General features: G+C 40.4%; 1 protein-coding gene and 1 non-coding gene across 5 annotated transcripts in view; both read right to left on the reverse strand.

Annotated features, from left to right (window-relative positions):
- GADL1 (glutamate decarboxylase like 1) overlaps positions 1 to 17,176 on the reverse strand; it is a 194,179-nt gene that overhangs the window by 69,410 nt on the left and 107,593 nt on the right. For 3 of the 4 annotated variants that reach the window (XM_010817522.4, XM_010817523.4, NM_001102281.2), the window contains exons 13-14: positions 11,250 to 11,301; positions 79 to 168 (exon numbers count right to left, since the gene is read on the reverse strand). In XM_010817522.4, coding sequence (XP_010815824.2) covers positions 79 to 168; positions 11,250 to 11,301 — 142 coding nt within the window. The remainder of the gene's footprint in view (positions 1 to 78; positions 169 to 11,249; positions 11,302 to 17,176) is intronic. The other variant, XM_010817525.4, reaches the window with a different exon arrangement.
- On the reverse strand, positions 4,364 to 4,466 carry LOC112443548 (U6 spliceosomal RNA). Its single transcript, XR_003031960.1, has one exon. It is a non-coding gene; the product is annotated as a U6 spliceosomal RNA (small nuclear RNA).

Consider the following 17,176-nt stretch of genomic DNA (forward strand, 5'->3'; position numbering starts at 1 on the left):
ATTATTTACAGGCTCAACAGACAACAGGCATTGGATCTACTTCTTCGGAAGGAAAGATGTGATGTGCTTATTACTCACCAAATGAAGTTTTGCCCAGAACTCAGGTCCTTCCTCCATCTGTCTGAGGCTTGGTGGAATGTACCAAAAGCAAATATTGGCATATTCAGGCTGAAGAGGAAGAAAGTTTGAAAGCTGTTAATTAATCTTAGAATGCAGTTCAACTCTCAGCTAGTTTCCCTGAGTCATCATATGTGTCTTACATTGGTAACGCCAGAATCTGACAGATTAGACATCCATCCAGCCTTACTTTCAGTACAGCTTATTGGGAAATTTTCTTCTCCGTTAGTGTACCCAGAGAGTGCTATTTCCTCTGGATTCGGGATGAGCACAAGATCAAGAATAAACACAATTAAGTTGGAAGTTGATCCAATGCAGATCTAACTAAGCATTAGTTATAGTGCCTGACACGCAAACACCAAGAGGTGCCCTCGTTTGTCCCTCTGGTGTGGTCACTGACCTGGAGCCAGACATCCTGGAATGCGAAGTCAAGTGGGCCTTAGGAAGCATCACTAAGAACAAAGCTAGTGGAGGTGATGGAATTCCAGTGGAGCTATTTCAAATCCTAAAAGATGATGTTGTGAAAGTGCTGCACTCAATATGCCAGCAAATTTGGAAAACTCAGCAGTGGCCACAGCACTGGAAAAGGTCAGTTTTTATTCCAATCCCAAAGAAAGGCAATGCCAAAGAATGCTCAAACTACCACACAATTGCACTCATTTCACATGCTAGTAAAATAATGCTCAAAATTCTCCAAGCCAGGCTTCAGTAATACATGAACCATGAACTTCCAGATGTTCAAGCTGGTTTTAGAAAAGGCAGAGGGACCAGAGATCAAATTGCCAACATCCACTGGATCATCGAAAAAGCAAGAGAATTCCAGAAAAACATCTATTTCTGCTTTATTGACTATGCCAAAGCCTTTGAGTGTGTGGATCACAATAAACTGTGGAAAATTCTGAAAGAGATGGGAATACCAGACCATCTGACCTGCCTGCTGAGAAACCTATATGCAGGTCAGGAAGCAACAGTTAGAACTGGACATAGAACAACAGACTGGTTCCAAATAAGAAAAGGAGTATGTCAAGGCTGTATATTGTCACCCTGCTAATTTAACTTCTATGCAGAGTATATCATGAGAAACGCTGGGCTGGAAGAAGCACAAACTGGAATCAAGATTGCCGGGAGAAATATCAATCACCTCAGATATGCAGATGACACCACCCTTATGGCAGAAAGTGAAGAGGAACTAAAGAGTCTCTTGATGAAAGTGAAAGAAGAAAGTGAAAAAGTTGGCTTAAAGCTCAACATTCAGAAAACTAAGATCATGGCATCTGGTCCCATCACTTCACGGGAAATAGGTGGGGAAACAACGGAAACAGTTTCAGACTTTATTTTTTGGGGCTCCAAAATCACTGCAGATGGTGATTGTAGCCGTGAAATGAAAAGACACTACTCCTTGGAAGGAAAGTTATGACCAACCTAGACAGCATATTAAAAAGCAGAGACATTACTTTGTCAACAAAGGTCCATCTAGTCAAGGCTATGGTTTTTCCAGTGGTCATGTATGGATGTGAGAGTTGAACTGTGAAGAAAGCTGAGCACTGAAGAATTGATGCTTTTGTTTTTTTTTTCTTTTTTTTTTAGAATTGATGCTTTTGAACTGTGGTGTTGGAGAAGACTCTTGAGAGTCCCTTGGACTGCAAGGAGATCCAACCAGTCCATCCTAAAGGAGATCAGTCCTGGGTGTTCATTGGAAGGACTGATGTTAAAGCTGAAACTCCAATCCTTTGGCCACCTGATGTGAAGAGCTGACTCACTGGAAAAGACCCTGAGGCTGGGAAAGATTGAGGGCAGGAGGAGAAGGGACCGACAGGGGATGAGATGGCTGGATGGCATCACTGACTCAATGGACATGAGTTTGGGTGAACTCCAGGAACTGGTGATGGACAGGGAGGCGTGCTGCGGTTCATGGGGTCACAGAGTCAGACACGACTGAGCGACTGAACTGAACTGAAAATTGATTATTATCTCCCACATCTCCTTCCAACAACTCCTTCTCTATTTAAGGTAGCCAAAGTTGTCTTCTATTTCCTGCTATACTGGACGAATGCAAAATCACCGATTACCTGTGAGTTGATAACATATGACATACTTGGGCTTTACTTAACCAGCCTTGCTGTGACCCTGATCAATACAGCATCAAAAGAAGGAAAAAAAAAAAGAGCATCACCTTGACTCCTGACTCTCGGGTATCAGTATGGGGAGGGGTGTAAGTCCACTAGAGACCTTGCTCACAGTGCACACTTAGCCCCTGGGCTCAGCACCCCCAGAGTGCCATTCAGTCCACCACAGAAATGGCTGAAGAACTGGCATTTTCAGAAGCATTTCAGGGGACTTCCCTGGTGGTTCCGTGGAAAAGAATCCACTTTCCAGTGCAAGGAACATGGGTTCAATCCATGGTCGGAGAGATCCTACATGCCTTAGAGCAGCTAAGCCCGAGCGCTGCAACTACTGGGCCCACGCACCACAGCGAAAGAGCCCACGTGCCTCCACTGAGACCTGATGCAGCCAAAGAAATAAATTAGTTAATAAGTTAACTTTTAAGGAGAAGCATTTCAGGTGACCTCAAGTGAGCTGCACATCATCTATGTTTGAGAACTTCTGGTCTAAATTGGCCCAGTTATTTTCCCCAGTAATCTGGTTTTCCATTAGAAATACTTTGGTTAAATGTGGAATAAGGTCTCACAATGGGCTTCAGGCAGCTGTTTTCACAGAGACATAAATGCAGGGCCTGCTAGGGGCAATCACAGACTTGTACTCAATGACCAGGTGATAACAGACATTACCTTGGGGCTGACAACTCAGACACCCCAAGCTGTGCTCAGAAAAGACCATGGGTCGTGCCCTCCCACCTGGCACCTTCCTCAGAATCGCATTCTTTGTGCTGATAGTTTCGGAAATGACTTCCATTTTCCCACCACAAACACAGTTTGTAGGTAATAACCAGTGTCAGCATAAAGTTTCAAAGTATTTCAGAGAGAGAGGAAACGGCTATCATCTCATCTCCTAAAATCAAAACTGGTACTATAGAGAGTTTGGATTTTAGTGGATTTTAAATTACAAGTGATAGTCCAGAAACATTCCTAGCTCAACAAGATAAGCTCTTGATCTGATCATCCTTTCACCTTTGAAGTCAGTAACAGGTTTATTGAGTTTGACCAAAAAAAAGTCAAAAGATTAAAAAAAAAGAAAAAGAAAAGGAGCTACAAGTCTTCAAAACAGAGAGTAATTCAAAATGCAGTACTTTGTAATTCTAGTCAATTTCCACAAACATTTACCATGAGACTATAACAGTCTTTACAAATCTACACAATTTATACTTGGTTTTCTAATTTATGATTAATTTGGTTTTTCTAGACTAGAATGTCCTGGCCTTCAAATTGTTTAATCATCTAATGTGAACAAATCTGTTATTGAATAAATAAAGTCACTATGGTTGATTAGAAAGTAGAAAAAAATGGAGTTATTATCTGTCACTAGATTCTAGGAATTTGTGTCTTTGTGTAAACGAAGGATTTTGTTCCAGATACCACTTATGTCAGTTATCAATTTATCGCCTCTCAGCTCCAAATCCACCCTCTCTGTATGTCCTGCCATAATGGAGGTGGACACTATAAATATTTCTCCTTGCCATCTGGTCCTATCAGAGACTTTATCAGCAGAGGGTGCTGCAGGGACACGGAGGAGGAGCGGCCTCCTCCTTGTCTCCTGGCTCATCTCACGGGGCTTCTTCAGTGGGTGGGGCTCTCGCCAGCAGTTTTGGTGACCAGCACCAAGTGGCCCCAACAGTGTTCCCCAGCACCGCACCCTGAGGTGGCTTCACCATGGCCTGGCCACGGGTGGGCATCCATAATGGTTTTCCCCTTGCCCACTCTCCTCCAGGGATCTCATCGGGAAGGCCGCCAGCTAGGCGAACTTGCCTTGGACAGCTTGAGTGAGTCCAAGATGCAGCAGTGCCCTGAAATCAGCGTCCTGCTCTCCAGCACTGCAGCTGGTGGATTCCTAGAGACCCAACCGCCCTGACACCTTGGGGGATGTGCCTGCCATCCTGTGAGTCACACACACTCTTTCCAACCAACTCTGGATCTCAGGTCTGGGCAGAGGCGGGCTCTTGTCTGATGCTCCGTCTCAGTTCTAGAAGTGATGGCTGTTCTCTACATCATCTGCTATCTCTGTACTTTTAAAGCTCTTCTTCTCTCTTATGAGGCATCTCCCATGACTCCAATCCCCTGTTAATAATTCTTTTTTTATGGAACTCTTCACAAATCTACATATCATCCTTGTACAGGGACCATGCTAATCTTTTCTGTATCACTCCAGTTTTAATATATGTGCTGTTAAAGCAAGCATGATAATTCTTTTTTTTTTTTTTTAATTTATTTACTTAGCTACACTGGGTCTTAGTTATGGCATGTGGGTTCTGATGGAGTTCTAAGAGCAGGGATCTAACCCAGGCCCCCTGCATTGGGACTGCAGAGTTTCAGCCACTGGACCACCAGGGAAGTCCCAAGCACTATAATTCTTTACATTTCATGTTCCCACTTCAAATTATTGTGCAGTTTTTGTCTTCTTATTAGACACTAATATATCATTAAATTAGCCATTCTCTTTCATTTGCAGGGCAACATTATGAATCATTTGGCAGTAGCTTCTATCTGATTGCCTGGTGGCTTAGATGGTAAAGAATCTGCCTGGAATGCAGGAGACTTGGGTTCAATCCCTGGGTCAGGAAGATCCCCTGGAGAAGGGAAGGGCAACCCACTCTAGTATTCTTGCCTGGAGAGTTCCATGGAAAGAGGAGCCTGGTGGATTACAAATCCACGGGGTCGTAGACACGACTGAGTGACTAACACATCAGTAAATTCAGCATTCTCTTTTATCTGCATGGCAATACTGTGAATCATTTTGCAATCGTTTCTATCCGCTATCACATCTGCTCAATATTTTATAATTTGGGACTTATGCCTTTTGAATCACGTTTTAAGCTTTCTTCCTTCAGTCAGTTTCAGTTTAGATATTTCAGAAGTGACAAATCTGGGATCTCTTTGCCCAGCTTCTTTGAGAATGGTGTGGCTTCAGTGCTATGACATTTGAAAACTGGTGAAGCCTTTTTGACATTTCATGTCACTGGAGGAAATTTGATGTGCCATTTGGTGGAATACCTTTATGATAAATCATTCCTCAAATTATTAAAATTTGAAAAAAAAACAAGTTAAAAAAAACCACAATAAACCTTGAATATTCACAAAGAGTGTTCATACTGAGTTTTCCTGTCTCTGCCTATGTAGCGTTTATATAGACTTTCTTCAAGTGCCTTCAAAGCACTAACCTGTATTTTCAGAATAGAATTATTCACATGCCACTTAATTGCCTACATATATGAAAGCCTGACCTCTTGGGTGTCTTAGGACCACATTTAGCCCATATTGTCTAACACTGTAACACTGAGAAGCCATAAGAAGGCATCCAAGTGTCCAGACCAGGCAGGTGATAGAATGGCACAAAAAGTCTGTAGCAGTGAAAGTGTCGCCATCATTTTTAAAAATTCATTAAGACGTAAAGAGGAGAAGGCGATGGCACCCACTCCAGTACTCTTGCCTGGAAAATCCCATGGACGGAGGAGCCTGGTAGGCTGCAGTCCATGGGGTCGCTAAGAGTCGGACACAACTGAGCGACTTCACTTTCGCTTTTCACTTTCATGCATTGGAGAAGGAAATGGCAACCCACTCCAGTGTTCTTGCCTGGAGAATCCCAGGGACGGGGGAGCCTGGTGGGCTGCCGTCTATGGGGTCGCACAGAGTCGGACACGACTGAAGCGACTTAGCAGCAGCAGCAAGATGTAAAGAAGTGTCACAAAAGAAAAGATGGCTTCATTCTACCCTGATTTTCTCAGAGAAAGAAAGGAGATATATTCCAAGAAATAAAGCCAGTGCTTTGATGTCAATTTCAGCAAGGATTATCGAGCAAATAATACGTGACTCTTGGGGAAAAAAGGTCAATGGTCACCAAGCTGTAGTGGCTTGCATTCTCTAAAACTGAGTTTTGTCAAAAGAAACTCTTCTCCCTTTCTGCAATATCATTAGGTCACCACCACCACCACCACAATAAAAGCCAGCACTATGCTTTTTAGTAAGTATAACTGTAGAATCTAGCACATAGACTGAAATGATCTGTCATGCAAATATAGAATGGACAAGGGGGTCATGATGGATTTTATTTGACTTCAAGCTCACAAATTTTAAGTAACCAATTAAACTACTGAAAAATTCCAAAGACAGCACTTGGTAGCACAAAAAGCCTGGGTTTTGGAGTCACATGGATGCTGTCTGAATCCCGGCTTCACCAGGTCTTTGCTTGGACAGGTACCTGTCCAAGCTCTCTAAGCTTCCGCTTCCTAATCTATAAGATGGAGATTGCTCTGTCTATCCTACAGAGTTGGCTTGATGAGTAAAGGGATTATTTCCAATACTTACCATCGCATATGGCACACAGAAGGCACTCTCCTATGTAGCAACTATTAGCTGGAACTATACTGGTAGGAAAATACGTCCTCTACAAGTGGATAAATAGCACCATTAAAATCTCTACTATGTGAGACACATCATTGTGGTAATTTCTGTCTATATATTAGAAGGGGACCATGAAAAAATCATAGCATGTCAGAAGGGCAACTTACATGTTCAATTTAATAAGAAACAGAATAGAATTCAAAATTTTTCTATATTCTAGATATGAAATGTGGGAAAAAGTGACTTAGTGTTTATCTCCAGGAACTCAGACAATAGTAATAAAGCTATTAAAGATACAGGTGATCAAACTGCAATGGGATGAGTATTTTAAAAGAAGAACTTTCTCATAACCCACGAAACATTCCTGACAAAGCAAACAAGCTCACGTGTAGAAGCCAGTGTACCCAGGGTGATGATAAGTGCTTGGGATGAGCAGACGTCAGCGTGTGCTGAGGGAGGGCGATGCTGGAAACAGAGACAGGCGTCCCTCGTGAAGGGCTTCCTCGTCAGCCATGCTGGGCAGAGGGGCTTCATCCCAGAAGCAACCGGAGAGTTTCAGTCCAGGGCTCAGATTTCATTTTATCAGCGAGCCCTCGTGGTGGCTGCAGCATGGAGATGGGCTGAAAGGTCTGACTGGAAGCCGGGGATGAGTCGGGAGACAGTGCCGACCTGGGGGAGCCTGAGCTAAGTGGTGGCTGGAGGAGTGGGGAAGGGAAACAGTGAAGGCAGTCCCTAGACTTTTTAAAGATGGATTAGGGTTCTAATAAAAGAGAAACTGGCTCATAGCTCTACTGGCAAAGAATTCCAAAAATTCATCTGGAAAATGAATTTATCAAACTGTTGATAAAGAAAATGGCTACACCTCAGCTTTAGAAATGATGAATTTGAGGCTCCTGAGAGAGCCTAATTGAAAATTTCAGGACATACAAAGGACTAGAGTTCAGGAGACAAATCAAGGATGGAGACATAATTGAGATGATTGATGACAAAGCTCTAGATACGGATACAACATTTCAGGTAGAGTATGTAGACACAAGAAAGTACCAAGACAGAAGATTGCAGAACACTGAAGTGGTACCCAGACGGAGAAAACTGGGTTTTCTTATAGAGCCAGAAAAGAAAAAGTCATATGGAAAGGAGAAAAATAGGAGAGAAACCTAAATAAGCCAAAACAGGAGCGAATTTCAAGAGGGATAAAGTGGATAATGGTGCAAAATGCTGCAGAAATCCAACAAGGAGATTAAAGAACATGCATTGGATTTAGCATTTATAAGATTGTTGTGATCTAATATAACTACATAAAAACTATGTTTAAAAAACTGTAAGTTGCAATATGCTTGATACATATTGAATCCTAAGAGTAGGATTCTATAAGCATTAGAATACAAGTAATTAGAGCTCCCTGGAAGAGGAATAAACTGAATTCTCTTACATAGGAAGTGTTCAGGCAGAAGCTGACTTCCTGTTACAAGAACTATCAAGAGAGGTTTCCTGCATGAGCAGGACTAGATGTCCTTGGAGATCCTTTGTAACTCGCAAAGTCAATGAAACCTAAATAACTCTTTCTAAGGCAGAACTCAGGCAGAGAAAAACAAAAAGTTGAATAATTAGGACTCTCCCAAGAGATCAAAATAAAATATGTGAATGATAGTATATACCTCTAGGAAACCATCTATTAGATCTTAGGTGCAACATAGAAAAACAGAATTTTCAGGGGCCTATGAATAATGCAGAATTCATTTGAAATGATAAGTTTTAATCATCTTCAAGAACATATACGTTATTTTTATTCTTTTTAGGAAAAGATATTCAAGTACTGGATATGCTGTTTGGTGGTGTTCATTTACAGTTTTTAATGTTCCACTTAACACTCTCACTGCCATCTGTGAAAAATATATAAGCCATGACAGACTTTGGTTTTTCGTAAATTGACAGTCTTGCAGTTTTACAGACCTGGGTTCCCATCGAACCTGTGTTATCTCTTCTCTTAAGTATGCATTCGACTTATATTTAATCGACCTAAGGAAGGCTTTTTTTTTTAACAAAAAGAGGCTAATCAACTTGACTCTTATATATGACAGTCAAGGTCTAAATTTACTTTATTTCTCTAAATGGATACAGAGAAAAGAGGTACATGCAGATCACATACAGAATCCCTTGTAAGTAGGAACTCTGGAGGACCACTGAAGAAACCATCTTTCCTGCTTTGGGGCCATCTGGCTCCCAGAGATAAAATAGCCAGGGCAGGAGGCTGCCTGATGATTACAATCCACCGTAACTTTCAGGATGTGAATGCTTGCATTTCCCTAAAGCTGATGGCAAGAGGCTCCTCCCTCAAATTTTAAGCCTTTAGGAAGAATATATAAACAACTTTTAAATCAGTTCATAATTTTCTTCATCACTTTTCCTCTCAGCTCTATCAAAAGTCCATGCAATTCCGAGGTGTACAGCACTTTTCGTAAGCCTTTTAGCTCCCACCACCAGAGAAATAAAGAAAGGCACTTCAAACTTGAGAAAAGAAAGAAGTAATTCAGTCTCAATAAAATGCAAGATGGTAACTCAAAGTCAAGAAAATAAAAAAGGTGGATCAGACTCAGACTCAAGCCAATCATGCAGTTGTTCATCCTTACATGATATGTATGTATCTCTAGAAAATACAGACATTTTCTTCCTTAGATACAATGCCATCATCATGTCTAACAAAATTACTGATAATTCCTACCAGTTCATATGAGAAATTCCCCAACTGTTTCAAAATTTACTGTTTATAACTGACTCCTTTAAACTAGGATTCCAGTGTCTACCCGTTGCCTTTGGTTGTCCTGTCTCTTAGGTGTCTTTGACCCTGAAAATGATGATCATTACTCTCTCCTTTATTTTCCTTCATGCCACTGACCTGCTGAAACCAAGTCAGCTGTCCTGTGGAATGTTCCACATTCTAAATGTCTTCTGGCTTCTTTCTAGTGTTATTAGAAAGTCATTTAAATATGGATTCTTCTGCTACTTTTCGCAAGTCCCTTCCTATCTCTAGTTTTCAAGGGGTTTGAATTCTTAGAACCTTCTGACCTGACGTCCCCTTGGCAGACAGTGAGGAAATCCACGGCCAGGAGCCTCCACAGGAGTGTCTCCCAAAGCTGTCTGAGGGCCCTCCTCACACCCACTGGAGTTACTTGCACTGGTCTCCCAACTTGTCTCGCTTACCCTTTTCTTGTCCTCCCCTCTCCAGCACCCACCTCTTTTTCGTGACATCCAGCACCGTCTTTCAAATGGAAATCAGACTCCCTTCTGCTTAAAATTTCTTCAAGGATGATTACACTTCAAGGGGGTATTACGAAAGCCAGAGGCCTTTACCAGCACCTACATGGCGCCAGCAGACTCAGTCTCTGCCAACCTCTCCACACCAGCTCCTGCTATACCCTAACCTTGCTTGATGCACCTTCCTTTGGCTCCTCAAGGGGGCAGAACTTTTTCAGTTTCATGCCTTGCGGTTGTCTGTGGATTCCACCCGGAACGCCTTTCCCTTGAACCTCTGCCTGGCAAGCTTCTCACCAACGCACAGCAGGTCTCAGCACCAAGAAAGCCCCCGGGGCCCTCCCTGCACCCAAACCAAACAGGGCCCCCCCACCCCCGCCGCCATCTCGGCATGTTTGTTTATTTACCACTCTATTTATTCCCACATCTGGAACTGTCCAATTAGCTATTCATAATTATTTATTATCTCTCATGTATCTCTTTTATTGTTTCCTTGGTATCTGTTTTACTGTTTCCTTAAGACTTCCCCGACCCTGATGTTCCCCATTTAAACAATCTGCTTGCTTAATTGCCTGTTACTTTCCCTTTGAATGTAAGCACCATAAGAGCAGGGAGCTTCCCTGTCTTGCATCTCCACCGCACAGCAATTGCTCAATAAATCTTGCTGAATGAATAAATAGCAAAATACAGCCAGATTGCTTATTCACAGGATAGATTCCTAGGCTACAGCCTCTAGGTGATTTTTACATTATCTTAAAAGTTGCTACAAAGTATATACTATAAGAAGGTCTAACTGAACCTCACATTTCATAGTTCTTAAAATCAGATTTCAATAATATTTTATCACTTTAGCCATACATTAATATTTTAGAAAAAAACAATATTCTCTTTGTAACCACTTTGTTTCTTATTTATAACAAACAATCCAACAACAAAATGATTTATTTCCCATTGTTCCAAAGCTAATAAGCTCTCATTATTCTATAAAAAGAGAAAACTGTCCGTACATTCACTTTAATTGATTTTTCACCTAGAGGCCCCACTATAACACAGTTCAGTATTTTCAGTACAATCATTATGCAACTTAATATATCAAGATAGAGGTCATAATTTATTCCATATTATCCTTGGTAATTATTATCGAGCACTTTAATTTTCAATACTCAAAGGCAAGTGTTCTCTGTGAGTCCAACAAAGGAAAAATACTCACTAATAGAATAAATTAACATAATGGACTCTATGAATTAAGCTAATGACTTGCTTTTAAGTCTGCAACACAAAAACCAATGAAATATAACAGATTAGAAAATTACCACCTTCATCACTGGTGACTGACAAAATCACAAGTACAATTCTGTAATCACTTACTTCCATCAGTAACTTGAATCCTTCTCTTTTCTTGATTTCTTCTACTAGGTACCTAAAAAAAGTCACAATAATATTTATAAATTGCAATCTAAACATTCCCTGAAGCTGACTGACATACAATGAAACTATTGTATAATTTCCAATGTAGAGACAAGGCTTGGAAATAAGTAAGGGTCCATACACAGATACAGGATTGGATTTAGATAGATGCTGCTGCTGCTGCAAAGTCGCTTCAGTCATGTCCGACTCTGTGCGACCCCATAGACGGCAGCCCACCAGGCTCCCCTGTCCCTGGGATTCTCAAGGCAAGAACACTGGAGTGGGTTGCCATTTCCTTCTCCAATGCATAAGAGTGAAAAGTGAAAGTGAAGTCGCTCAGTCGTGTCCGACTCTCAGCGACCCCATGGACTGTAGCCCACCAGGCTCCTCCATCCATGGGATTTTCCAGGCAAGAGTACTGGAGTGGGGTGCCATTGCCTTCTCTGATTTAGACAGATACATCTATCTAAATGTAGATAGCTTATTGTAATCCACTGGGCCTGAGGAAAAAGGTACATCTTTTTCATGAGATGATGTCTATCTCACCTGTTAGCATCAGACTTTGTGTGAAAGCCACTCAGAGTAGACTGGATACATATCTCTGACCATGTGGGATTTCACATTCATATTCTAGATGGGGATTTAGCATAGGTACTTAAATTCTCTAGCTGGCATAGTGGAAAGGGTTTTCAGTGTGTAGTTTTGCTTGTGTGTTCTTTTTTCAATCAAGGAAGTGTAACACCCTCTTTCCCAAGGCCAGGCCACAGGGAGCAAAGACTGATCACTGATATCATGCTAAAAGTAAGTGCATTATAGACATTAATAGAATGCCTATGAAATTATCACAAATATCAGGGAAAAGAGAATTATCATGCCATAAGCAAAGGCTGCAGCTACATGAAGTATGCAATATTATGAAGAAAAGACTAAAATGACATTGAAAATGTAGAGTAAATTAACATTGACTCTGCCCTCCTGGGCTTTGTCATTGTCTGTATGAAAAGATAAATCTTTTGAACAACTAGTCTTGAAAACTAGTGAATTGATCATGAGCTTTGAAAAGTTCAGAACATTTGACACAGAATTTCAAATTTGGAGGTCAAATGTAAGGAAACAATCAGAGGTGATGACAAAAATGTACTTGCCAAGGAATTTTTTATATATAATAGCCAAAAAGGAAGGAAGGATGGAAAGAAGGGATAGAGGGAGGAGTAGTTTTGAAAATCCTGTCCATATCATATGGAATTACGATACCATGACATGGAACTGCAATATCATGACATGGAACATGATCATGTAACTGAATTACATACATTCAATTAACATTTAAAGACAACAAAGAAATGCTTCCCTTTGGACCTCAATTCCCTTACCTGTAAAACTGGAATAAACTATGCTGATTTTCCAATCGCAAATGGATGTTGTAAAAAAGTTAAATAAGTATTACTCAGCCATTAAAAAGAATACATTTGAATCAGTTCTAATGAGGTGGATGAAACTGGAGCCTATTATACAGAGTGAAGTAAGCCAGAAAGAAAAACACCAATATAGTATACTAACACATATATATGGAATTTAGAAAGATGGTAACAATAGCCCTGTATAATAGCACAGCAAAAGAGACACAGATGTATAGAACAGTCTTTTGGACTCTGTGGGAGAGGGAGAGGGTGGGATGATCTGGGAGAATGGCATTGAAACATGTATAATATCATATATGAAACGAGTTGCCAGTCCAGGTTCGATGCACGATACTGGATGCTTGGGGTTGGTGCACTGGGATGACCCAGAGGGATGGTATGGGGAGGAGGAGGGTTCAGGATGGGGAGCACATGTATACCTGTGGTGGATTCATTTTGATATATGGCAAAACCAATACAATATTGTAAAGTTAAAAAATAAAATACATAAATAAATAAAGTCATATATAAAAATTATATAGAATATAAACTGTGAAAATGGAGGATTATTATTATTATGTTTATTTACTAAAGGACATCCCAGAATGTGGGTACTGAATATATCAGTTAATGGGATGCAGTTCTTTTTTCCAAAACATTTTTTTTTAGTTTTTTTGCATAAGGTTAAACATTGGTGTTTAACATAAAGATTATAAAAATAATCTTTAATTTATAAAAAAGTATAGATTGACTTTAATTTTAAATTATAAAAAATCTTATAAAAATCCTATCAGTATTAAATGGATAAAAATGAGTATTTTATATTGAGCAATAATTTTGTGATATCACACACACACAGACTCACAAAGTATCTGATGTTCTTTCCACATACTCCTTTCCCTGAATAATTTTTCAGGAGATGTTACATAGTTGTAGACTTTTTACACCCTTAGCACACTGCCTAACTTTCAATAAAAGCAATTCTGATGGTCAATAAACATCAGAAAAATGCTTAAGATCATTAGTAATCAGAGAAGTGCAAATTGAAATAACAATACTAAACCATATTGCCCACAGGACACTGGAAACAAATTTAAATAGCGACAACATTCGGTGCTAGTGAATGTGCCAGAGAGCTGCTACAAACCTTTCAAAATTAATAATACTCATATATTCTGATACAGCAAACCACTTATGAGATGATGGTCTACCAGGAAAATCTCATCAACACTAAGGTAGGTAGATAGATGGCTTATTGCATGGATGGATGGATAATAGGTTGGTAGGTAGATGGATTGTTGGATGGATGGATGGATGGATAGGTAGGTAGGTAAGTAGATAGACTGTTGAATGGATGGATGGATGGATGAATTGATGGTTAGGTAAACAGGTAGATAGGTAGGGAGATGGGTGGATTGTTGGGTGGATAGATGGATAGGTAGGTAGGTAGATAGACAAACAGAGATAGAAATATAGATAGAGACAGAAATAGAGACAGATAGATGATAGATGCATGCACATATGTTACTGCATCTACATTACCTGTGTGTGTGTATCTGTATTCCATACAGAATAATTAGAAACAAAATTAATATCCAGAAATTGACAAAGGTAAAATAAAATGTTTTATAGCAACACATGTTCTATGATGCAGCTATTAAAGAGGATGGATTATATCCACTTCAATTAAACCACAGAGATGCTCATGATGCATTATACATGAAAGCAGGGGACTGAGAGATATAGATAATGTGATTCCACTTTTTAAGAAGCTCTAAAAAAGAAAGCATAAGTGCTCCCTCTCCACATGTATACATGAGCATGGAATAAGGCATGGATGACCAATCATAAATCCTTGATGTATCCGAGGAAGGGAAAAACCGGATGCTATGGGGAGAAAAGGACTATTCACACTCTGCAAAGTTTCATAGGTGTGGTTACTTACAATTTTTGAAAAGGAAACTAATAAGAGAAAAAATATAAATTACAAAGCAAAATAAAACACACATACAATCTTTATCTATACGAGGACCGGCTTTGTGAATCCTATTTTTTCCTTCCCTTCTCAGGCACAAATGTAAGGCAACCTGCAAACTCAATGCCAGGATTCCATCCTGAGGGGGCCTGCACTAACCCTGAAAACCCCCCAGACTACAGAATCTGGGGAATGACTCTAGAAGATTCTAGATGTGTAACTGATTGACTCTGTGACTCTAGGCAAACTCCTCAACCTCCCTGAGCTTGCCTCAGCTTCCTCATGCATGAAATGGAGAAGGAACTAGGTTGGTAAAACTCTTCCGCAGTAGATTATGACTACATGACACGCTGCCTATAGTCCTGATTTAAAATATCTGTCAAATTGGTGAAGACTGCTCCCGGGAAAAAGGCATGCTAGAGCACATCTGAATCATTTCCGTTAAAACTCTGTTCTGCGCTAACCATGAGGCTCTGGGTTTTGTGTCAAGGTCAATGTCCCCATTCAGTCACTCTCAGAATCTATAAAACCTGGTTTAACAGTCCAAATGAACTGAGGGTAGAGGAGATCTGCATAAAGAATGATGACCATAATAAAAGGTTTACACCAGAGTTCCCAAACTATTTTTCCATGATATACTGTGCTAATGGGTTTCCCACTTATCCATGAAAATAAATTTGAGCAATGTTAGGCCTATCAATCTCAATGGACGTGAGTCTGAGTGAACTCCGGGAGTTGGTGATGGAGAGGGAGGCCTGGCGTGCTGAGATTCATGGGGTCACAAAGAGTCGGACACGACTGAGCGACTGAACTGAACTGAACTGAACTGAAGCTTATCAGTTAGATCATTTTTGTCTGAAACTAGGTGTATACTTGGCTTAATTCATAAGAACATCTATTGAACTGTTTGGAAGGTTCAGTAATGTCACCAAGAACCAGGCTTTTTCAATTGTTTCAGCCTGCCATGTTTGCAGTGTTATTGAATTCTCTCCTGTTTCTCTCTCCTGTTACAAGACGGCAGCCACAGCTCCGCCCATGACATCCACATATGACCGTGTCCCAGGAAGGAGGGGAAGAGGTTAGAAAGTATTTTCTCTTAGCTTCACTCTGTTTAGGTAAGAATATTTTCCCCAGAAGCATTCACAGAATTCGTCCTGCCTCTTACTGACTGAATCTGAGTCATACATCCATCCCTGAAGTGATGATTGGCAAGGAGGATAGACTCGGACCAACGTTCCCAGTTGGAATACTGCTATCTGTACAAAATGGAGGCTCTGTTGACAGGGAAGAAGGAAGGATGGTATTTGGATGAACAGTCAGCAATGTCTGCCTACTGGCTAAAGTGAAGTTAAAATTGTACCTGTATTACAAGCCTTTCATAGACTTCAATGTGCTAACAAACACTTTGAACCTCCAAGAGAGGACTAATGTATTGGTTAGCCTTTCTCAAACATACTTGACTATGGAGACATTTTTTGGAACAACATCTATTAAGATCTTCTGAAAGCCTATAACCCCACAGAGTGTAGGCTCAAAAATGCTAGTTTCTAAACTAGCGCCTCTTCTACAGGGTATGTACCCTCTTATTAAATAAATGCTTAAATACATTGAATTTTGGGGAGGAAACAAATTCTGCCTATGTTCATAGGTGACTTATTCCTCACAACTTTTCAGTATATAAAAACAGTCTAAAGATAGAGAAAAAAAAAACTCTATTCTTATCTGATGCAAGCCATAAAAAAGAAAAGATGTACATTGAGGTTTTGGATAAAACTCGGGAACCACAAACCACTACTACCAAAAGGCATCCAGGTATTGTTCAGAAAGCAACAATGACTTCATAAAATTCACTGTCCTTTCCACTAAGCTTAGCAAAAGGGAGAAATACTATACATTAGTAAGAGTTTTCACCAATCCTACTGGGTAAAAAAACTCATTCCATTACGATTCTGGCTTAGTTTTGAAGTGTACAAAAATGAAAGCTTGCTCTGAAACATTTCCTGTGTCCATCTAATACTTCCACGTGTCCATCTAATACTTGTGTGTTTCACTTGCCCTTTTTGAAGGGCATGCATTCCTTTCCGGAGATAGCTTTTCCAGTCCCTTTCTCAATTCACCAGCCTCCTGGAGTCTCCCTGGAGCGCTCTGGACCAAGTGCTTCTTCTGGTCTCAACTCCTCATGGGAAATTTCTTCTGAGGCAATGGAGCCTCCCTGACTTTCTGAGATTTTTTTCCATCTGGTTTGTGCATGCTCTGCATACATGAGAACACATTGCATGGCCTGTGTGACTCATCACAGACATCTGCATGTTCCATTCCACTGCACTGTGATGTTTTTAAAAAGTACAAATATAAGAAAAAATGCAAACGTTGGCCCTTCTAGAGTCTTCTGCACTCTCTCCCTCTTCTCACCTAGAGAAATACACTAGCACAAGGGTGCCATTGTATAACCGCTTATCTTTTCCATACTGGTATCAATAAGTCTCTCAGTATCCATGCAAGTCAATGAAATG

Source organism: Bos taurus, chromosome 22, assembly GCF_002263795.3.
Source record: "Bos taurus isolate L1 Dominette 01449 registration number 42190680 breed Hereford chromosome 22, ARS-UCD2.0, whole genome shotgun sequence".
Lineage (NCBI taxonomy): Eukaryota > Metazoa > Chordata > Mammalia > Artiodactyla > Bovidae > Bos > Bos taurus.